The sequence below is a fragment of the Saccharomycodes ludwigii genome, chromosome VI, assembly GCF_020623625.1.
Source record: "Saccharomycodes ludwigii strain NBRC 1722 chromosome VI, whole genome shotgun sequence".
Taxonomy (NCBI): Eukaryota; Fungi; Ascomycota; class Saccharomycetes; order Saccharomycodales; family Saccharomycodaceae; genus Saccharomycodes; species Saccharomycodes ludwigii.
The window spans coordinates 809386-832808 of NC_060205.1; the positions used below are offsets into that span (position 1 = coordinate 809386).

At 31.2% G+C, this 23423-nt stretch overlaps 12 protein-coding genes across 12 annotated transcripts; 2 read left to right on the forward strand and 10 right to left on the reverse strand.

Moving 5' to 3' along the window:
- Positions 1-127: 127 nt before the first annotated feature.
- Positions 128-706, reverse strand: CTR2 (low-affinity Cu transporter; the record flags this gene model as incomplete). The annotated part of the gene is made up of 1 exon (XM_046079623.1): positions 128-706. The coding sequence occupies one exon, from the start codon at positions 704-706 to the stop codon at positions 128-130; it is 579 nt and encodes a 192-aa protein (XP_045933249.1).
- Positions 707-1391: 685 nt separating this feature from the next.
- On the reverse strand, positions 1392-2711 carry ENO2 (phosphopyruvate hydratase ENO2; the record flags this gene model as incomplete). Its single annotated transcript, XM_046079624.1, has 1 exon — positions 1392-2711. One exon carries the CDS (start codon positions 2709-2711, stop codon positions 1392-1394), a length of 1320 nt encoding a protein of 439 aa, XP_045933250.1.
- Positions 2712-4062: 1351 nt separating this feature from the next.
- SPC97 (gamma-tubulin-complex subunit SPC97) lies at positions 4063-6825 on the reverse strand (the record flags this gene model as incomplete). The annotated part of the gene is made up of 1 exon (XM_046079625.1): positions 4063-6825. One exon carries the CDS (start codon positions 6823-6825, stop codon positions 4063-4065), a length of 2763 nt encoding a protein of 920 aa, XP_045933251.1.
- A 460-nt stretch (positions 6826-7285) lies between these two features.
- PUP2 (proteasome core particle subunit alpha 5) lies at positions 7286-8080 on the forward strand (the record flags this gene model as incomplete). The annotated part of the gene is made up of 1 exon (XM_046079626.1): positions 7286-8080. One exon carries the CDS (start codon positions 7286-7288, stop codon positions 8078-8080), a length of 795 nt encoding a protein of 264 aa, XP_045933252.1.
- A 178-nt stretch (positions 8081-8258) lies between these two features.
- GCN5 (histone acetyltransferase GCN5) lies at positions 8259-10004 on the reverse strand (the record flags this gene model as incomplete). The annotated part of the gene is made up of 1 exon (XM_046079627.1): positions 8259-10004. The coding sequence occupies one exon, from the start codon at positions 10002-10004 to the stop codon at positions 8259-8261; it is 1746 nt and encodes a 581-aa protein (XP_045933253.1).
- A 545-nt stretch (positions 10005-10549) lies between these two features.
- Positions 10550-12421, reverse strand: ATG7 (Atg7p; the record flags this gene model as incomplete). The annotated part of the gene is made up of 1 exon (XM_046079628.1): positions 10550-12421. One exon carries the CDS (start codon positions 12419-12421, stop codon positions 10550-10552), a length of 1872 nt encoding a protein of 623 aa, XP_045933254.1.
- A 416-nt stretch (positions 12422-12837) lies between these two features.
- Positions 12838-14388, reverse strand: NMD3 (ribosome-binding protein NMD3; the record flags this gene model as incomplete). The annotated part of the gene is made up of 1 exon (XM_046079629.1): positions 12838-14388. One exon carries the CDS (start codon positions 14386-14388, stop codon positions 12838-12840), a length of 1551 nt encoding a protein of 516 aa, XP_045933255.1.
- A 436-nt stretch (positions 14389-14824) lies between these two features.
- Positions 14825-15481, reverse strand: NOP19 (Nop19p; the record flags this gene model as incomplete). Its single annotated transcript, XM_046079630.1, has 1 exon — positions 14825-15481. One exon carries the CDS (start codon positions 15479-15481, stop codon positions 14825-14827), a length of 657 nt encoding a protein of 218 aa, XP_045933256.1.
- A 328-nt stretch (positions 15482-15809) lies between these two features.
- On the reverse strand, positions 15810-17111 carry DBP8 (ATP-dependent RNA helicase DBP8; the record flags this gene model as incomplete). Its single annotated transcript, XM_046079631.1, has 1 exon — positions 15810-17111. The coding sequence occupies one exon, from the start codon at positions 17109-17111 to the stop codon at positions 15810-15812; it is 1302 nt and encodes a 433-aa protein (XP_045933257.1).
- A 347-nt stretch (positions 17112-17458) lies between these two features.
- Positions 17459-19198, reverse strand: MTG2 (putative GTPase MTG2; the record flags this gene model as incomplete). The annotated part of the gene is made up of 1 exon (XM_046079632.1): positions 17459-19198. One exon carries the CDS (start codon positions 19196-19198, stop codon positions 17459-17461), a length of 1740 nt encoding a protein of 579 aa, XP_045933258.1.
- Positions 19199-19771: 573 nt separating this feature from the next.
- THP2 (Thp2p) lies at positions 19772-20500 on the reverse strand (the record flags this gene model as incomplete). The annotated part of the gene is made up of 1 exon (XM_046079633.1): positions 19772-20500. One exon carries the CDS (start codon positions 20498-20500, stop codon positions 19772-19774), a length of 729 nt encoding a protein of 242 aa, XP_045933259.1.
- A 428-nt stretch (positions 20501-20928) lies between these two features.
- CDC23 (anaphase promoting complex subunit CDC23) lies at positions 20929-23076 on the forward strand (the record flags this gene model as incomplete). Its single annotated transcript, XM_046079634.1, has 1 exon — positions 20929-23076. The coding sequence occupies one exon, from the start codon at positions 20929-20931 to the stop codon at positions 23074-23076; it is 2148 nt and encodes a 715-aa protein (XP_045933260.1).
- Positions 23077-23423: the final 347 nt, after the last annotated feature.

The window sequence follows — 23423 nt, forward strand, 5'->3', positions numbered from 1 at the left end:
TCAATAACCTAATTATTCAAATCAACATGACGTACTTATACGAAAAAAAAAAAAAAAAAAAAAAATAATCAAACATCCCATCATTTTATTCTTATTCCTTATATATCGTGGAATTAGTAGCATATATCTAATGGCAGGCCATACCTTCTAAATCTTCCTCTTGGGCACAAGCATTAGGGTTGGTGTTGGGTAAGCCATTTGACCCGGGGCAATTCCAATGATAATGTCCTAAAAATGCACCAATAACAACACTCAACATCAACCAGCCATTATAAGTCATAAAAACAAGCATTAACATAAAAGAATACCCAACTTGTACAGAATAATACAAACTTTCTCTAATTTTGAATTTCTGGTACTGCTTACTATTTTCTGGTGTACTGTTGAGTTTAATCGTCAAGAAACTTTTTCTATATCTAGTAACCTTATATTTCAAATATTCATAAAACTGAGCTATTATAATAATAAGCAAACAACTCAATATTAATTCAAAAAAATTTTTAATACGCCACCATTTAAATATAACACAAGTATTTGTATAGTTCCATGTAAACGTCATGGACATTGAACATTTGCCCATATCACCATGAGTATTGTGGCTACCATCAGGTGGCATACTGTGCATTGAGTCTGGTTTTTTAGTAGTAGAGGTAACAATAGTAGCAGTAGTAGCAAGTAAATGATGTTTCATATTATTATGGTTCATTGTTAGCTGATTGAACACTGAGTTTATCTTTGCAGCTGTAATCTACAAGCTAGAAAACAAAAGCCTAAAAAAAAAAAAAAAAAAAAAAGGAAAATAAAAAATATAAACAAAATATATATATTTTTTCTTTCTTTTCTTTTCTAAAAGGTCGAAAATATAATAAAAATAACACCGCACATTTTTAATCTATCTAAGAAAAAACAGCAGCAAATAAAATTAACACCGTTAATATAAAAAAATTGATTGAATATTCTGAATGGATTTATCTTTCTGTGTTTAATAAAAAGGATAAATAGATAGAAAGATAGCCATTATAGAAATAACCAACAGATAAACTTATTTTATAAAATATAAATAAAGTATAATAAATAAATAAATAAAAATAGCAACCATCACCGCGTAACAAAAGCCTGTCACCAATTCCCATCCATCTCTCACCAACCTCATCAAATAAAAAAAAAGAAAAATATATACATATTCATATATGTAAAAACATCTACTCAGTTCACCTCCCTCGTCCCATCATAACAATAACAAAATAATAATAATAAAAAAAAAATTTTTTTCACTCATAAAAAAAGCTTTACGTTATATATATATAATAAAAAGACATAAATTATATAGTAAAAAATTATATACTTAAAAATAAAAAGTGCATCATTAATACTCTAAGCAATAATTAAATTTATAATTTGTTACCGTGGTGGAAGTTCTTACCAGCGTAAATAGCCTTACCAGCCAATTGTTCTTCAATTCTCAAGATTTGGTTGTACTTAGCCAATCTTTCACCACGAGCTGGAGCACCAGTCTTGATTTGACCAGTTCTCAAACCAACAACCAAGTCAGCAATGAAGGTATCTTCAGTTTCACCAGATCTGTGGGAAACCATAACACCCCAGTTAGCAGCAAAGGAGCCGTTGGCAGCTTCAATGGATTCGGTCAAAGTACCAATTTGGTTGACCTTCAACAACAAAGCGTTAGCAGCCTTCTTTTCAATGGCAGTCTTAATTCTGATTGGGTTGGTGACAGTCAAATCATCAGCAACAATTTGGACACCAGCCTTTTCAGCAATTGGCAAGAAGTGAGCCCAAGCAGCCCAGTCATCTTGTTCAAATGGATCTTCAATAGAAACAATTGGGTACTTAGCCATCAAACCTTCGTACATCTTAGCTAATTCTGGACCAGACAACCATTTAGATGGGTCAGATTTTGGATTTTTGAAGTCCAAATCGTACTTACCTTCCTTAGCAAATTCAGAAGAAGCAACATCCAAAGCAATAGAAATCTTACCTTCGTAACCAGCGGCCTTAATAGCATCGGTAATCAAATCCAAAGCTTCTTCAGCAGTTTCGATATCTGGAGCAACACCACCTTCGTCACCAACGTTACCGGCAGAAGAACCGTATCTCTTCTTGGCCAAGGATTTCAAGTTGTGGTAGACTTCAGAACCCATTCTCATACCTTCACTGAAGGATTCAGCACCAATTGGAGCAATCATAAATTCTTGCAAAGCCAAAGAACCACCAGCGTGGGAACCACCGTTCAAAACATTCAAGAATGGAACTGGCAAGACGTATGGGGTCTTAGCACCAGACAAATCTTTCAAGTGAACGTACAATGGAACGTTTCTTTCAGCGGCAGCAGCAACGGCAATAGCCATGGAGACACCCAAAATAGCGTTAGCACCCAACTTGGATTTGTTTGGAGTACCATCCAATTCCAACAATAATTTATCGGCAGCCTTTTGGTCTTTAACATCCAAGTTAGCCTTGACGACAGCTGGGGCAATGACGTTGTTGACGTTGGCAACAGCCTTCAAAACACCCTTACCTAACCATTTGGATTTGTCACCATCTCTCATTTCCAAAGCTTCGTGGACACCAGTAGAAGCACCGGATGGAACAATAGCTCTGAAAACACCTTTTTCGGTGGTAACTTCAACTTCGACAGTTGGGTTACCTCTGGAGTCGTAAACGGATCTAGCATAAACCTTAGAAATAGCCATTGTGTATATTATAAATTATTTGTTTTGTTTGTTTGTGTTGCGATACTTAATAAATATCTTTATGGTTTTTTTAGTTTTTTCTATAATAAATATTAAGGGAAATGAATAAATTAAAGAATTAAAAATAAATGAAAGCATCAATAAGATTTTGGAAATATAACTTTTAAGTTCAAGTTTATATATGAAAAAAAAATTTTTTTTTTTCTTCTCTCCCCTTCTTCCAAAAATGCCAGAATCCAAAAAAAATAAAAAAATAAAAAAAAAAATAATAATAATAACCTTTTTTTCACATAAGAATAATACTATGATGATTCTGATGCTTATGATGATGACGATGATGATGATGATGATAATTGTATAAAAATCATTCCATATTAATTTTCTTCCCCTTTGGTGCTGATTTTCTTTTTCTTTTTAGCAAATAAGTTAATGAAATTGTTCTACCGTTATTGTTATGGTTATGGTTGTTAAACAGAAAAATTATATACCGTACACTTTATTTTTAATTCTTTTGTATTCTTCCTTTTTCTTTTACAAGAATATCTTTCGGAATCCAGTAAAAAAAAAAAAAAAAAAGTTGAAAATATGCGTGCAATGTAAAAGAAGAATATACCGATTATGCCTCTTCCTCTTTTTCTTTTTTAAAATTACAAGAATCTACGGGAAACGCTATTACAATTAATGCGTACTTCCACTATAAAAAAAATCGCTATTATAATATTTTTACTGGAGTCACACCCAAAATGTATCTTCCTCCTCTCTCCCCCAGAAAAATATAATAGTAAATGATACACGCTTCAAATATGTTGTGCATATCTTTCTCAAGATCATTACACCAACAAAGCTCCGGGTGTAAAAGAATATCCAAGAATCAAAAAGAACAATCAAGTATAATTAGTCCACTAATAAATATGTCACGTGCTATGTTTTTCTTTTTATTACGGGAAAAACAAAAATATATATATATTATACATTTGATGTCCGAAGAAACAAAACGCAGCCTAGATCAATAAAATGTTGAGAAATCTAACTGCATTACAAGGGGACAAAAACTTGACACAAACTGCCTACTGAATGGAAAAAAGAAGATTGCTTCTTTTGATGACCTTGTTCAATTCTACAAAAAAGGTTACGAAAAGACATTGACTATCATGGATCTAGAGTATTCATATTCAATGAAGAAAAGCTATAAGAGCACTCACCTTCCTCTTATTTAAAAAATAAAAATAAAAAAAAAAAAGGATCAATTATTTAAATCTTGAATGTTATTTTTTTTCATCAACAACTGCTGCAGATTTCTAACCAACTGTTACGCCACACTTAATTTTTTTTTTTTTTTTTTTCAACCAAACTACGCAACAACAATGTTTTGTAAATTGTTTAATAAGAAAACGTCACTGCCAAAATAATAACTTATTCCCTCACAGTACACTTGTAAATGTTCATTAAAAGAATTGTTAAACTTAACATGAGTCTCTTCCAACTCCTTAATTACCAAAAAGGCCATGTTTATATCATCAGTATCATCATTTCCTGTCTTCTGTTGTTGTCCTCCCAATGTCATCAACGATAATATCTTAAATAGCTTACTTCTGAGACCTGTGATGTACTTACAAAATTTATAAATAATTTCAAATATTTTGTTTTCAATATTAATTAAACTGCTATTTGTCAACCACAGATTTATCATAACCGTTGTCAAATAATTCTGCAATAAAAGGGTCAATTCTTGAACAGTACCAATATCGGTCAAATTGACACCAATTGTGTTATTCCACTCTCTGGTGATAACATCATTCATACAATACTCTTGTGATAGTCTTATAAATGAAATCATCCTGTGGTGTAAAAACCGTGTCTTTCTTAACCAATTTCTGACCTGCAAAATCTGCCTTTTATAAATGGTGTTACTAGTATCAATAACTCCCATGTTACGCCAATATGGGTGTTTATTAATCTCAATCCATATATCATCTAGAATATTTCCATGATAATATAAAAGTATTAATTTTCTTTGTATCATTTGATATTGTACAATAAATGGTCTACTGATTACGACGCTAAGTGGGAATGGGATATCTATATCAAATTGTAAGTAGTGTACACTGATTTTCAGCTTTGTATGTTTTTTGTCACTAGTACTGGTAGCACCGCTAATTGTGCTATCACTCAATAACATGTCTTTTAAAAACGAAAACCCCTTTCCCTCTAAATTACCCATGTTATTATATAGTGATATAGTAGAGTTATTTATTTGGGAGAATTGGTCAACTATTTCAGGTAGTGTTAATCTGTCACAATTTAAGTTCAGTTTCAAAAACGGCCATATATTGGCATTATTACTTCCATTATTGGCACTATTAATACCATGATTTGTGTCAGTACTCTTATGTCTATAATTTGATGTTATTACATCTTGATATTTGTTTTTTAATTTAGATAATATAATTTTACTTGGATGTCTTGTTAATTCAACTAGTGCTGAATTCATAAATTCTGGTAAAAAAAATTTACACATTGTATCGCCACAACCAGCAGAACTGATACCGCTTGTAGTAACAAACATAAAATTTTTTTGTAGCAGATTGTTCAATATCTCCTCAAATTTATAATTTTGGAAAAACAATTCTAAAATTTTCTTATTAGCCTGTTCGTATAGTCTATCAACTTGTACACGCAATAGAGTTGGATCTTCCAAACCGGTTATTTGACACTGTTGTCCTTGTTTTTCTGTTACTCCTGCCATCGGCATACTTCTATTTGTGAATTCTAGGTCCTTATCTTCTGTCCTACTATAATCTTCTGGTATAATTAAATGATACACATTCAACAACTTGCCACACAATAATATCTTGTATAATAATATACTTCTGCTATTAGTAGCAGTACTGCCGCTGTTATTCTGCGTAATGGACCCACAAAATATATCCAATAGTCCATCCTTTCTAATATTATATTTAGTATCCCACAGCCTTTCGTTATTCAAAACCAAATCGGGAGAATTATCGGATATCAAAAATTCATCAAACGGGTCTTTTAAAATACCCTTGGTACACCATAAATTTAACATTTCAAGATAGATAGATGTAAGTTCCGCGTACAATTCATTAAAAAATGAAAAACTACTATCAGATAAAATGCCAGTGCTGTTGGACCCAACACTATTTCCGGTACCTGGCGTTAATAATAGTACCGATTTGACTATTTTAAGGATACAGCCGCCTTTGGGTACCTCGTTTATCTTGGTATCAAAGGGGAAAGTGTTCATCTGGCTGAAAATATCTGCATTATTGCCATCCTTACCATTTAGGACACTAGTATCGTTGTCACTTTTCATATCATTTATAAACTCATTGAATTCCATTTCATTTCTGTCTATTTCCTTCCTAATATTATATTCCTGTATAATTTTAGTCACAATCTCGTATAATTTTCGTAAAATAGTTAGGTTACCACTCACTTCTAGGTCCTGTTGTAAGTTTCTAATGGAGTATCCTATTGAATTATTAAATTTGTATTCCACATCTTCTATAATGAACTTCATATATTTTTTTATTAAAAAGTTTCTCATGATAAAACACAATCTTTGTAAAATTTTCCCATACTTAATATTTTCTCCGGGCAACGAGGAACATGTACCTATTACTATCATCGAGAAATTTTCTATAAAATTGTACATTTTCGCACACTTAACGAACAGTTTTGCATAATGCTTTAATGTTGGATCCATGTGTTTGGCAATTTTATATTCAGGTACATGAATATCACTTATATCTGTGTTATTAGTAATGCTTCTATTGGTATAGTCGATTGAAGTGTGTTTACTATATCTTATATAAATACCTTCCTGTCCTAATAAAATATGCAATATATCCCTTAATATTAAACTCTCTTGTATGTGGAAGTTTTTAATTTCAGTCAAAGGGATTGAAGAACATTTTAAATTTTCTTGTGTAGTGGGGCCATAATTCACAGTACGTGATAATAGTAGTTTTTTCTGTTGAGCATTGGTTTTATTTACTGGATCGTAATTAGTATTATTATGTTCACTGGATTCATAATCTGTTATATCTGGTAGTAAGTAAACACAATCTACAAAAGATGAATTGTTCATTTCCACTTTGGTATGATTTTGTTGCTATGTGGTTCGTTCTTTTTCTTTTTTTGTTTATTTGTTTACCTTTTACAAAGAACTAACAAATAGTTGAAAAAAAAAAAAAAAAGGATAGATTTTGTTATTGTACAAGGTAACATTTTATTCATTTTCATTTGTTAGAATTGAATTTTATTTATTTTAATTGAAACAAACACAAACATAAAAACAATCAAGCAAAAATAAACAAAATAAACGTACTTTGTTACCCGAATACATAAATATATATATATATTATCCAATATTTTTTTCTTTTTTTTTTTGGTCGTTTTTTTTTATAGTTATTTTCTATATCTCACTAATTGTAAAAAGTGGCAAAACACATCTTAATTATATTACTAACAATCGTAAAGAGAAAAAAGAAAGATAATCAACATAAAAAAAAAATATATATATATAACTTAAATACAAAAAGCTTACAATGTTTTTAACACGTAGTGAATATGATCGTGGTGTTAGCACTTTTTCTCCAGAAGGTAGACTTTTTCAAGTTGAATATTCTTTAGAAGCTATTAAATTGGGTTCAACTGCAATTGGAATTACCACTAGTGAGGGTATAGTTTTAGGTGTTGAAAAAAGGGTTACATCCCCATTATTGGAAAGTTCCAGTATTGAAAAGATAATGGAGGTTGATAGACATATTGGTTGCGCCATGAGTGGGCTAACAGCAGATGCTCGTTCAATGATTGAGCACGCAAGAGTAAGCGCTGTAACTCATAATTTATACTATGATGAAGATATACCTGTCGAATCACTAACGCAGTCTGTTTGTGATCTAGCATTACGATTTGGTGAAGGTGCTTCTGGTGAGGAAAGGTTAATGAGTAGGCCATTTGGCGTTGCTTTATTAATTGCAGGATTTGATAAAGATGCTGGGTATCAATTGTATCACGCTGAACCCTCTGGTACTTTCTACCGTTACAATGCCAAAGCTATAGGGTCTGGTAATGAAGGTGCTCAATCAGAATTGCAAAATGAATATCACTCATCTTTGACTTTGAAAGAAGCTGAAGTCTTGGTTTTGAAAATTTTAAAACAAGTTATGGAGGAAAAATTAGATGAACATAATACTCAATTAAGTTCTGTCACAAAAGAAAATGGGTTCAGGGTTTACACTGACGAGGAAACTAAAAAAGTTATTGAGGTTTTAAAAGAACAAGAGCAACAACAAGAGCAAGAAAGAAACGACAATGAAGGAGATGTTGAGATGAACTAGGTTATATATAGTAATGGGAGAAGGACCAGAAGGAAAGAAGCTTATAATACTTTTTTTTTTTTAATTATTGTCCGTATTAATGTTTATATATATATATACAAAGTTATATATTATTGTCCACCAGTATATCTATTAGTAAATAGCAAAACAACTATCAAAACATAAACACACGGATATATCATAACAGATCTTCGTATTCAGGGAATTCCTTAATTTTACTATTAAAAAACTTTTCTAGTTTGTTAGCATATTTAAAATATGACGTATTTTCACCATTATAAGCTCTACAGTTATTAAAAATCAATCTTGCGTCGTAAATGAATTCTTCCATTTTCCCGTACCTGTTAGCCTCCAATTTTGTCTCCATAGTACTTAGATCCATAGGCTCTTTAATAAACTCATAATAGTCATGCACTTCTTCCTTATTAACAGGTTGTAAAAATGGCCATGCTGCATTATGATTTTGAAGTTCAGTCAAAATATTTTGCATTGCTGCGTAATGTGTACCCCTTTTAGGCCTTTTAGCTAATTCATCTATTTCAGGAGTCCACCCAGCTTCTTTTAAGCCTGGTATACTCAATGGGTCAATCGGCCTGATATTTTGCAAGTCTCTAAACTGTTTTAGACCTGGTCTAATTATATGACTCTTGGACTTAGTACGTATCTTTTTTTTAATGGCAGCCTCCTGCAATAAAAGAATCTTGGCTGCATCCAAATACCGCACCCTCGGTAGCATAGAACATTGCATCAAGGTACCACCCTCATAATCTTTAATATACCCCATCCATACTCTTCTATCTAACGTTATTTCTTTCGTAAACCCTTGTTTTTTAAAATAACCAATGGCATAATTATCCGCATATGTTAGAAAATATTTTATGGGGGATGTTGCTCTAACGTAATCTTTCAAATGATTCATTAGATGCGCACCATACCCTCTGACTTGTTCTGTGGAGCTGATCGCACAAAACACAATTTCTGCAAATTCCCTATCATTAAAGGGTTTATAGGTTATACCTCCAACAACCGTTAATGGCTTTCGTATGATAGCCATTGATAGATGACTCCTATCGTACACTAATCTTGCGATATATTCCTTAGGCATTTTAGGTAATTGTTTTTGAAAAATATTTTTTAAGCCCGTTAAAACCATCATATTTTCCTTAGTATTATCATTGTTGACAACTCTGAATTCAATTAGTCCCATTTTTTCTTCAATTACACTAGACCTTTCCTTATATTTCAATTTAATCCCATCAAACTCAAAAATAGTGATACCGTTTTCCCTATCAATCTCAATCTCATTCATATCTACTGTGTTATTTTCCTCTTTTAGGGAATCAACATTTTTGGCACCTTCTTTTTCGTCCTTTTGTTTTTTTTCATCTTTCTTTGTGGGTGATATAACCAAGGGCCCATTCGCAATGGTACCTTCTCTTTCTGGTTCTATCTCCACTTCTTCTTTTTCTTCGTATCTTGGATCATCTAACATATCTTTTTCTTGGGGTGCTATATTTTGTTTTTTACTTGGTGAACTATTATTTTTTGGTTTGGAATTTAACTTAGAATTTTTATCGACGCTATTTTCCTCTAATACTTTTGCATATCCCTCAGAATTTTCAGTTTTCCTTTCGGCTTTCAAGTGCAAATCCACTGATGGAATAGTCGATGGTGACATTGATTCTTTCTGCACACGTTCTCCTTCTTTAGTTTCCTTCCCTTCTTCAGTATCTTGATCTTCATTTTTACCTTCCTCCTTGTGTTTTGGTACTTTTGCGGTTATTGCATGCTCGTTTTCGCTTTTAAATTTTTTTTTATTTAAAATAATCATATCAGAAACGGCATCATCTTGTTCGTTTTTCACCTGGACGGATGTTAAATTAGGGTTTTCTTTTACATTAAATTTTCTTTTAAATCTAGCCATTTTAAATTACCCCTATACACGTAATACATAAAACAACCACTGCTTCAAATATTTAATAATTGTAGTTTTGAGTATGATTTTAGTGATAAAGAATGGCACTTGGAACTTTAAACTAATTGATAAAGTTGATTATGAGGTAACATTTAGATATAATTTCTCGGGAACATAAAAAAATAATAAAAAAAATTTAAAAAAAAATTTAAAAAAAAATTAAAAAAGTAATCCGAAGACATTTTAGTCCGAATATGGTAATGGACATAAACAATTCCCTAACCGTGCCTGATGTCTTTTCGCTAATTTTTTTCAATATTAAAAAAAAGCAACAGCAAGTGCCTCTAAAATATTTGTTGTGTCACAAACGATAAAGTTCTCTATTTGAACATATTCAATACCAACATTTTTTTTGAATTGTGTATTGGATGTATGCATATTTAATATTATAGAAAAAAAATATATATATATATATGTATATATAAAGAAGAGGGACAAGGGAAAAAAATAAACAAACAAACAAGTAAATAAAACTGGATAAAATCAATACTTTTTTAATCAATAGTAACAAACTCATCATCATCAGAATCACCAAAATTAATTGATTCCAATTTCTTTTCCATTTCCCTTTGAACATCAGCTAATCCTGATAATTCTTCCACTACCTTATAATTCTTCAACGCACTCAATACAAAATCCCACCCTCGCCTTTTGTATTCTTCAACAATTTCCAAACTACAAGCAGAACAACATTCATATGAAGGCGTGTGTAATTTAATCATCGAAAAATCGTTTAAAAATCCTCTAATTTGATGTTGGGGTTCACCCAAAACATTTTTTTGTAGATAGGATACGAATAATTCAACTGCTAAAGATGATGCCATTAGTGCACATCCAGGTCTAGTCACAGTACACATTTGGTCCAAAGTTCTATCACTTAAACTGTCATTTGGTGCGACAACGTCGTTACAAAAATAACAACCCAGCTTATCTTCAAAATTTCCATGTCTCATAACCAAATAACTATTAAATCCAATAGCAGCGTTTATTATTATTTTTTCATGACCTTTGTCTGTAAAAGATTTCCCCATAACAGTTGGCAACCATCTTGTTTCTCTCGAATCAACCAATAAAAAGATTGCATCATTTTGTTGAAAAAGTTGATATAATTTCTCATAATCTTTTTTTTGTTTTCCTTCGTTTGTGGGTGGATGGCCTATCATTGGGATATCCAGAACATATGATTCTGTGTTTAGCTGTGGGAAAATTTTTTTTAAATTTTTAGCTGCCGCTTCAGCCTTCCATTGGCCCACATCTTCAAAATTAAATAACGATTGTCTAACTGGATTTGAATGGGAAACCCTACCGTTATCGACAAACGTAAAATTACGAACTCCCCAACTTAACAACGTTCTAGCAACATAACAACCTAAAGTTCCTGCACCTAATAATAAAACTTTTTTACTCTTGATAATATCCAAGTTTAAATCCGGTTCTATTCTCCATTTCATTAACTTTAAATTCAAATCTACACTTTGTTCATTCATTTTTAACGGATCTAATAAGGTACTTAAATCTATGAATTTAGGACCAAGCTTACCTCTATTATTCCTCTCCCAACCTGTAACCTTTACTGCGGGTGGTGATTTTTTTCCATCATTGTCGATTGTATGCAACATTAAGTTTACATCATATTTTATTATGTTACCGTTTCCACTAATAATTTTTAGCTTCAGGGACTTTATATGAGGAGAGTTTTTATGCAATAAAGATAAAACAGACTTTAAATAACTAGGTGGATATGTTATTTCACTAAGCGTGTTTCTTACGCATACAATCTTGGTTGACAAGGTGTTGCAAACTTCGTTCATCAAAAAATTTTCACAGCCCTTTGTTTCCTCATCTTGTAAAAAGCACCAAACACTCGGATTTTCAATGATAAACTTTATGCATTCGTCATCATCTTCACAGCCCTTAAACACTTCTTTGCTTGTAATCTCAAAAGTCAATCCTTCAATTTGGAATACTGGGAATGCAACCCAATATAATAACGTATATTTTTTTAAATCCGCAAATGTTATTAAAACAAAACTATTAATTATAAGTTGGATGTCATTCGTATTCCAAATGTTATCTATACAGTAGTGTTTTAAAAACTCTAATTTGTTTAAAGTTATAAATTCCTGTTCGGTGTTAAAATTTTTCAAAACACCATTCATTTTCAAATGATCTGACAAACCATGGTTACATTCTTCAAAATTGTTTGAATTTAGTGTTAGTATAGAACTAGTATCAGCAATATCACCGTTTAACGAAATATATTCATCAGATAGTTTTAAATTGTTCAATTTTATTTCTCTTAGCCTAGAATAGAAACTAGTTTCCATAAAACATTTAAAACCAGGGGTAAATTTGATTGTAGTCATTATTTGGGGAATAAAAATTACTTGATTTGAGAGCTTTATTGATTGATTAATTGGTTATTTTTTTTTTTCCCTTTAAATTGATTAAATTAAGTGTCTTATTGCCGCCTGACTTCCCCTTAAAAAAAAAAAAAAAAAAAAAAAATTCAACAGTGATAAATAATATCAGCAACGTAGTGCCTTTCGTCTTAAAATAGGCTTAATGGTTTATACTCAAATTAACATTTCTTTTTAATAAAAAAAAAAAAGACATAGAATAATATAAACTATAATTTAAACATACACACACACACACAAACATATATATATATATATATTTCTTAAAAAATATAACAAAAACACTCCTTTAATATACAATAATAGAAAAATATAAAAAAAATTAACAGGAAAATAATAAATACAATACCCGCCCAATATTATTAAACGTTTCCTGCTTTATCTTCCAAAGTCATTTCATCTAATTCATCTAATAATTCATCAATATCAATTTGTGGGGCATCTTCGTCTTCATCAACTTCAGTATCATCATGCGGAACAGCGCTTTGCGTATTTTGACTTTTATACAAATTGATGGTTTGTCTCATTTCTTGATCTTCTTCTAATTCTTGCAAGAACAATTCATAATCCTTTTCAGCACGCTCCATTTCTTGATTATTTTGTTTTGAAGTGTAATCAACAGAAGCGTCAATTTCCTTGTGTTCTTTAGCCATTCTTTTCAATTTCCAGTTTCTATTCTTCTTAGTCTTTCTAACATATAATTTTTTAACCAAAACAACATCAGGGACATAATCTATATTCAAAGAATCATATAAACTATTATTATAATTGGAGTTTGCTACAAAATAACCCATTACACTGTCCCCTGGATGAATGATAGCGCCTAAATGTGATCTTACGTAATAAATTTGATCATTAACACCCAAATCAGATGCTCTAGCCACAGTAATATCAGCCAATACTTTTTTACCTTTGACTTCCCCAGTTGGATCAACATCTAAGGCAATAAATTCAACCAATTGTGATGTATCAGCTAGAGAATCAAATGGAAAACGATAATACACTTGTGCGCTTAGCTCGGCCGTTTGTGAAGTTTTTGGGTCTAAAAATTGAAGAGTGTTTGTGACTTTGGAACATAGGACAAATTGTGAAATATTCCCCAAAGTTTTAGCCAATTTTTTAGGTAAAACAACCAAGTCGTCCCTGCAGATTGGAACAATTTCTACAGAATAAGAAAATTTGTAGGTAGAAGACCCAGTATGGATATCTTGAGAAATTAATTCTTCAGATCTTTTGAATTTAATTGGAACAACAGAGTTTAAAAAATCTAACATTTTAGTGGCATGGTTTCTTTGTCCATAAAAAAAATCTAGACCATCTTTACTCTCTTGGATAGAAATGGTATCGACATGGGCATTATGTTTTAAAATCAACTGTTCTAGATACAAAAATGTTCTTTTGTGTGGGACTTTTTGTCTAATCTGGACAGTAGCCCTCCAAGTATTAGTGGTGTACGACCTGGCACAATCAGGACACTGCATAGCAACAACAATATAATCAACTTCAAAAGTTTGTTGAATAATTGTGTTCGCCATTGCTTCACCTTGGACAGTCAATTTTACTTTAATTCTTCTACTGTGTGGTTCTGTCCATATAAAGGATGCATCAACTAATCTAACTTTGGTCAACCCCTTTAACCTACGTAAACACAATGCTAATAGTTCTCTACTTTCTAGCTGAGCCCTAACCCATTGGCCAGGTGGTTGCAAAAATCGCTCACAATTCCTACAGAAACTGATGTTAGCTTCACGAGGGATACCTTGTGTAATATCAACTGTCATTTTAATACAATCATAACACATAACTAGACCAGCAGAACCATCCATTGGAACACCACAGTTGCAACATAAAACTGTGGCAACTTGCTGCTGCTGCTGGTTAAAAACATTGGGATCTATGGGGGTATAACTCATTTTTGTAATTCAAAAAAAAAAAGAAAAAAAAAAAGGAAAATACAGGCTTTTTATATTTATCTTGTGTTTTTCCTGCTGATGAGTATAATTATATATCTTATTTTTGAGAGTTAACAAAAACAGATATTGGTGATATAAGTTTAGGTGAGTTAAAAGGAAAAAGTCAGAATAGTTATTTTTTTTCTTCTTTTTATTTTCCTGAAAAAAGAAAAAAGAAAAAAAAAAAAAAAAAAAAAAGCTCGATGAGGAAAGAAAAATCTTACTAATGAAAATATGCAATATCAATAATCTCTATTTTAGAAACACGCGCACACAAATACATTGATATAAAAAGAAACGTTACTTATATTTTATTCTATTAAGAAGCAATTTTACATATAATATTATGGCCAATTATTTGATTAAACGTTTAATAGTTACGTAATAATAAATATGCTTATTTCTTCTTCTTTTTGCCAAAACTTAACGGCAGGTTAGTCACCTTTTTAGTAGTTTTCTGTATTTTTGGATCATCCTCATCCTCATCATTGTTATCATCGTAACCTACAAGAGCCGTGGCGGAAACGTTACTGTATGTTTTGGCATCATTAAAGTGTTCTAATTTCTTTTTAATTTCTTTCCTTTTGCCTTCCCTCATTTTATGTTTCAACGCAACCATTGCTTTGCTATCATGACTATCGATTCTATATATACTACTTTTTATATCCCTATTGTTGGAATTTCTCATCTTTTTCTTCCTTAATGTGGATACTTTCTTATCACCGTTTATAAATTCACCAACCGTCGATATATCTTCTTCCTTGAGAGTACCATCAGTATCTGTATTTGATAAGTCCAGACTAGCACCTGTTGCCATTACCGGTAGTTGATAAAATTCTTTTTGGAAATCTTTTAGATCACCACTATTATCCTTTGATTCAAGACTATCATTTTCAATCCATTTTAATACTGTAGCTCTTGATTTATTAAAAACTACTTGTAATTGTGACTGTAATAATTTCTTCTCTTTAATTTCTTTAGCTTTTGACTTGTGGGAGTTGTTATTGCCATCGATGTTGATATTATCCTTAATTGAAGTCATGTTAGAATTCATAACAATTTATGGGTATAATTCAATGTTATCGCACTTTGTTATGAAGAAATAAAGGTTAATAGAAGTTAGTATTAATTTAAGCACCCAGTTCAGTTGCTTTCCCCTTCTTACTTTAGACATTAAAATTATATATATTTTTTTTAGAAAAAAAAAAAAAAAAAAAAAAAAGAAAAAAAAAAAAAAAAAAAAGATAAAAAAAAAAATTTAAAATAAACAAAACATTACAACAAAACTTCACAAAAAGAATAATGATAAAAATAATATATATATATATATATATATATATATATGCCAAGTTATTAATATGCCCATTATATAAAACTGTTTTTTATCGCCTATAACTTTTCTTACTAATATTACCGTTATTTGAACTTTTTTTCAATAATTGTACCCTTCTTTGTTCACCAAAGTTTTCCCTTTCCATAGACATAATACTTTCCCTTTTAGCCGTCGTAACTTTGCTCAAAGCCTTTCTAATAACAGCCGTATCATGAACACCTGTGAACTCTTCCATTTTTTTATTAATTCTCTCTTCAATAGCATGTATACGTTCAACATCCTTCGGCGTTACAAAAGATAATGCCTCACCTTTTCTACCAGCACGTGCCGTACGACCGCTTCTATGAATAAATGTATCAGGATTTGCTGGAATATCATAGTTAACTACTAATTGAACAACTGGGATATCTAAACCTCTACTGGCTACATCAGTAGCAATCAATACTCTGGCAGCAGATGCACGAAATCTATGTAATGAATTTGTTCTTTCTTGCTGTGGCATTTGGGAATGTAACGATGCTACTCTTATATCTAAACTTTTCAAAGTTCTTCTTAATATTTCTGCTGTTGCTGTTCTATTAACAAATACAATGGCACTTTTTGATTGATAGTCCTCGCTGCTCAGTATTTGGTATAAATAAGCCTCTTTAACATGCTCAGGTACTAATAAATAATCGATTTTCAAAGTTGATGGAATGGCTATATTATCGACAGTTTCCACCTGATAGCTGAAACAAGGTTTGCTACCATTTTTTTGCAACTGCTTTACTTGATCGGTCATTGTTGCTGTAAATAACAAGTTTTGTCTTTTATCCTTTGGTGGTAATGCAGAAACGCATCTTACTAAATCACTACTAAAAGTGTTGGTCAACAAAATATCGGCTTCATCTAGTACTAGGAATTTGACTCTCTTTAATCCTTTGACAACTTGGTCTCCACCATTTAAAACATGATGTGCCAATCTACCGGGCGTAGCTATAATAAAATGTGGTTTCCTTTCTAATTCGATGGCTTGCTTGACAATATCTTCTCCACCAACGCATATACAAACCCTAATATTCATGGAGCTTCCTAATGCAGTAAATTGCTCGGCAATTTGCATGGCTAATTCTCTCGTAGGTGTCAAAATTAAACCAAACATCCCGCTAGGATCTTCACTCCATCTACTCAACATCGGTGCTGCAAATGCAATGGTTTTACCGCTACCTGTTTTTGCTCCACCAATACAATCCTTGCCACTTAAAATTTCAGGGATACAATGCTTTTGGATTTCTGTTGGTTTTGTGATTTTCATGGCATTTAAAGAATCAGCTAACCATTTTGGTACGCCTAAGCTTTTAAAATCGGACATTACTATGTATTTAATACAATTGTTATAGGGAATGAGGGGATAGCTATTTTTGTTTTGGATAAATTGCCCAAAATACGGTATCTATTATTTACAAGGATAATAAAGTTATTTGGAAAAAAAAAAAAAAAAAAAAAAAAAAGTCAAATTTGTAATTTCATTATTATCATTATTTTTTAAGCTTTTAATAAAAAAAAAAAAAAAAAAAAGAAACGATATTTTTTATTTTTAAAAAAAAAAAAAAAAAAAAAAAAGTCCGAAAAACGAATTTGCACGAGCTAGCGGAAAGGCCGCTATATAAAATAAATAAAAAAAAAAACAAACTTTTCCCTTATCCAAATTATAGTATATCATAATGATTCCAAATTAATCTTAATGGCTCTTTTATATGAATTTTTACCATGCTCAACCAAATCAGACATTTTCGAAATCAATATGTCTATATTTTCATTATTTAACGCACTAATAGGGCATATATCCCATTTCATTTCATTGCAGAAACGTTGAATCGAGTTAAATTTGGCAAATGTTTGTTCCGGATTAACATCACATTTATTGCATATTACCAACGCATTATGCGTTTTAGTTATCCCGTGTGAATTCAATTCATCAATCAAAACTTTCAAATCTTCGAGAGGCTCTGGTCTGTCCATGCCTAAGACAAAAACTAACCCTCTTGATCGTTCAATATGCCTCAAAAACTCCAATCCCATCCCCTTATCCTTACTTGCACCTCTAATAATACCTGGAATATCAGCTACTGTAAAACTTGGTTTAGATAAACTAGGCGAAACAGTACCAATTGTTGGAGATAACGTAGTAAACTCCCAATGTCCAATTCTGGGTTTAGCGTTGGATATTTTATTTAAAATAGTAGATTTACCTGCATTGGGGAAACCAACAAGCCCCAAGTCAGCCAATATTTTCAACTCAAACATAAAATATTGCTCTAAACCGTTTCTACCTACTTTTGCAAACCTAGGGTTTCTAATCAAATTAGTTAAAAAATGCATATTACCCATACCACCTTTACCACCAATTAACAAAGGCACTGGGTGATCCATCTCTCTATCTAAATCCAAACCTTCCAATGGAAATTTATCAACTAATAATTCGTCATTGTCTAAAACCAAATCATGCTTCTTAATTTTATGTCTTAAATCCCTAAACCACTGCTTACCAATATGATACTCATGATCCTTTTCTTTAAAAACCCAACCTTCACCAGGCTCATATGATTTTCTAAATAGTTGGATGTATTGAGGATCTCTATCAGTTGCAAACTCACCAACACAATCCAAATCAACAAATTGATGTTTTAACAAATTTCTAATGTTGTGATTGCTGTTACTTTCAGTCATGTTTTCTAATTTATCATTTATGAAAGCCCTAATGATTTTTGGATCAAAAGACCATTTAACTAGTGTACCCAACGGAACCTTTATTAAAATATCTTTGCCCCTTTTCCCATCTAATTGATCTTTTGCACCATTCCCACCATTGGTAGCAATATAGCTGTGACTTAATTTTGCCAAAGAATTAATCGCAGGATCTGTTTGAATATATATAGAGCCACCGTCACCGCCATCCCCACCATTAGGTGGACCCACTGCACGATTCGCATCCCTGAAAAAGGATACACATCCGTCACCACCATCACCACTTTTACATTTTACGATCCTAACATCTATAAAGGCGTTTGATTGTTTATTAAAGGAATGATTGAAATATTTAATATTGGTAAAATTTATTAATGGTGATTTAATATGGATAAATGGTGTTTGTGGTGGCGTAGATATTATAGTGTAATCTTTTGTGCTATCATGATTGTCGATTTTATCATTCTCATTAATTATGTGGCCATTTGGGTAGTCTTCGACCAATTCAATCTGTTTTTTTACACTATTGCCTAATTTCAATGCTTTAGAAATCTTTGGCTCTAGTTGTTTTTCAGAAGACAAGTTTTGTAGCCAGTTTTCATTTTCTTGTAGTCTGGGTGCATTATCTGGAATATGAGATACGTTATTTTGAAGTCTATTTCTCCCTTTTCTTGATACTTGTGAAAATACAGTTTTAGTATAACGAAACATGCCCTTTTTTTAAGTCTTTTTAATTATTTATGGCTTCGAATTTTTTTCAATTGTTTTACTTTCACCTTCTTAATAAAATTTTTACCGCAGTTTAGGAAACATAGAGGGATAGGATTGAATTTTGTATTTAAAAAAAAAAAAAAAAAAAAAAAAAATTAAAATTAAAATTAAAATATCAGATATTAAAATAGAATTTTAAATTTGGAAAATTTTGTTAAGGCCTTTTAATTCATTCGAAATTTTTTTTTTTTTTTTTTTTTCTTTTTTCTTCCCCCCGCATAATAAAATAAAATCTTGGATATGAAAACACCAATTAATTTATAAATTACATAGATTCATTGCTGTGCAACTCTCATCAAACTATCATTATATTTTACACAAATAAACTATTCAAAATAGAATAACAACAAGAAAGGAGGAAAAAGTATTTGCATTTTAACGAAAAGTGTATAATATAATACCAATTCAATGAATAACATATGAATCAGAATCATTTATCCCCCCCCCTACTGAATGGTAATACTAACCAACGGTTTCGACTAATTTATGGTGATAATAGCATAAACCTTAGCACTATTTAAAAACTCCATGGTTCGGGTTTCCCTGTACAGAATTGATGATGCTTGTTATACTATTTGAACTAGAACCAAATAATGCAGATTCAAGCTCACTATATTTTCTCTGCCATGACTGCATGTCCTTGGTTATTTTAGAAAACTCTTCTTGTAACACTTCTTTATCTTCTAGCGCGTATTTAACCCTTGTAAGTTTAATTTCTTCGACAATATTCAATAATTCATTTCTTAACTTTTGTGTATCTTCAAATAATTGTTGTTCATTTAAATATTCATCAATAATCTTGTGAACAGGGTCACTTAAACAGGTCCTATTGGCGACAATTTTATCACCTTCTGATATACTATACTGATGGACCGGTTCAACAGAGAGTCTATTCAAATAATTGACATGCGTTAAACATTTTAAATTAAATGAATGCAAGGCACTAAAATATTCGGATATCTTATTCTCACCAAACTTCATCTTAATCCTACCCTTCGATTTCATCAAAATCATATTTTCTCTAACTTTTCTACTTTCTGATATGTTGATCGAACCTGCTTGTACTTTACTTAAAGTTAATATTGTTTCCCTGTGTAGTTTTTTTAATTCTCTTACAGATTCAGTGATTTCTTGTTCATCTGTAGAGTCACTGATTGTTTGTAGGAGCGGAAGTATTTTGCCATTTAACAAATCATAATTTGCACTCAAGTGTTTAGATTCCTGTAAAAATGCACTTTCCATAGTATTTTAAGTGTGAACTATTTATTAGTTATTTCCTGCTTTAAAGTTTGGCCTCAACTGGTTCTGATTCCAACGCAATGATTTATTATAGACATTTCGGTTTTAAACACAAGAAGTTTAAATGGTTTTTTCGTTTAATTTGAATTGTTCTATCCATCTTTATAATGGATTGATTAATTTTTTAAAAAGAAAGGAAAGGCGGTATCTTCGGACATTCGGATAAATACAACCAATTTTTTTTTTTTGTGTATCTTTGTCTACATATTATATTTTTTTATTACCTAGATATATAAATATATATTTTTATAAAACAATATCTTGTTAAAATCTCTAAATCAAAGATAATACCAGACCACATTCATGCATAGCAATTAAACACAAGAAAAAGAAGAAAAAAAAAAGAAGAAAAAAAAAAAAAAAGAAAAAAAATGGATCATTATCAAGTGTATGAAATTAAAAACAACTTAAGGAAATCTTCAATTGAATTATCTAAATGGAAATTAATCCAATCAGCGAAATGGTCATCCGAAGCCTTACATGGAATTATATCATTCGACCAAGAAGAAGGGCAAGAATACAAAAAAGATCATGATGATTATTCTGAAAATTGCTCGGTAGATTTATTGAGCAAATTTAACATACCGCCTTCACCAAATACTTTATTCACCAAAAACTTTGCAGATACTGCCAGTAACAAAACTAACAACAAAAATGAAGAACAATACACAAGCATTACAAATAAGGGTACTGCTGATATTCCATTAACTCAGGAAGAAGAGGATTTGTATCAATATGCATCATCTTTGTTTGATTGTAGGGAGTTCGATCGTTGCGTCTCGGTTTTGAGCAAAGCAAAACATCCAAGACTAATTTTTTTAAAACTATACACAACATATTTGTCCTGGGATAAGAAGTCACAAGAAAATTTGGAAAATGATTTGTTACCCAACACAACAAGTAATTCGATCAATAATGTTTCTAATAAGGAGTCCACCTCAACCAGAGAAACTTCCACTAATAGTCGCGGTGGCAATCCTTCTAACAACAACAACATAAATTTACGATTTGGCACATCTTCTATTAGAAATTACTACGCTTCTTCCAATGACGATGAACAAAATCAAATATTTTATAAACAAGAACAGTGTTCAACTGCAATGGGAAACAGTGGTTTAAAAGTCAATATACCATCAATCCTGAAGGAATTAGACACCACATTAGAAAGAATATTAACAGCTAATGACGATGATGCTAGTAATAAAAAAGGCCAAACAACACCAAGAGTATCCTCATCTTCAGCGCTAATACGGAAAAAAGATAAGATAGGATTGGCATTATTATACTACTTGCAAGGTATACTACTGAAACTACAAGATTCTCAAGCAAAAGCTTTGCATTCGTTCTTGACATCGGTCAAATTATATCCTTATAATTGGACTTGTTGGTCTGAAATTTTGGATTGTCTTTCAAGAGCAGATGAAGCCAGCTTATTGCTTCATCATCTAAATAGGGAGATGGATCCAAATAACGTTATGTTACATTTTTTTAAAGTTGTATTGTTCCAAGAATTTTGTAAAAGCAACACTGATGACTACAACTTGAATGAGGAATTTTTAAGTGATTTAAACTACTTACTAACGTTATTCCCCAATTTTGCATTTATAAAGTCAAAACAAGCGTTAATAAATTACGAATATATGGATTACATAAATGCTGAACAAATATTTGACGATATCGTTAAAAGGGATCCGTATAGGTTGGAAGACCTAGATACCTATTCCAATATCTTGTACGTCATGCAAAAATTCTCAAAGTTGGCTTATTTAGCACAAATGACTAGTAATATAGATAGATTTAGACCAGAAACCTGTTGTATTGTCGGAAATTACTATTCATCAAAACAGGATCATGCAAAAGCAATCATGTACTTTAGAAGAGCGTTGACTCTAAACAAGAATTATACAAATGCCTGGACATTAATGGGCCACGAGTTTGTTGAATTGAAAAATACACATGCGGCTATACAGGCCTATCGCAGAGCTGTAGAAATTAACACCAGAGATTATAAAGCTTGGTACGGTTTGGGTCAAGCTTATGAACTTATTGGTAGAAGATTATATTCTTTGTATTATTTACAGAAAGCATGTAGTTTGAAACCGTTTGACAAAAGAATGTGGCAGAGTTTGGGCAATTGTTATGAAAAAATGGATAAGAATGAAAAAGTATATGATTCTATTAAGTGTTACGAAAGAGCTTTGCAATTAACTAATCTCAATGAATACGACAGTATGCAATTATCTTACAAGTTGGCAGAATTGAATTTGAAAATAGATAACATGGTTGTTTGTGAAAAGTATATGAAGAAATGTTGTAAAATAGGAGAACTTAATCATTCAAATCTTTACAGTCCAGAGTTAAACAGTGCTCGTTTATGGTTGGCTAGGCATGAAATGAGTAATAAACATTACTCTACGGCATATCAATATGCATCTGGGGTTACAGATGGTGTTTCAAAAGAAATTGAAGAGGCTAGAAATATTGCAAGGGAATGTAGAAGAATATTGGATAAGGATTGATTGGTGAAAAGAGAGGAGATAGGGAGGATAACATATGTAATAACTGTTTATATTATTATTATTATTAACAATTTAATGATCATAAATTAATGTTACGTAGAAACTTGAACTTGTGAATGGCTTTCACAAAGTTGATTAAAAAAAAAAAAAAAAAAAAAAAATTTCATCGCGTTATTTATAACGAAAACATTTCTTTTTTAAACACATTTAACATGCTTTTTTTTTTTTTTTTTTTTTCCCTTATTATTTGTATCGTCTTCTTGACAATGTTTAATAATATAACAACACAATTAAAGAGAAAAAAAAAATTTTTTTTGGTAAATAACCTATTATTATTGAATCAACAA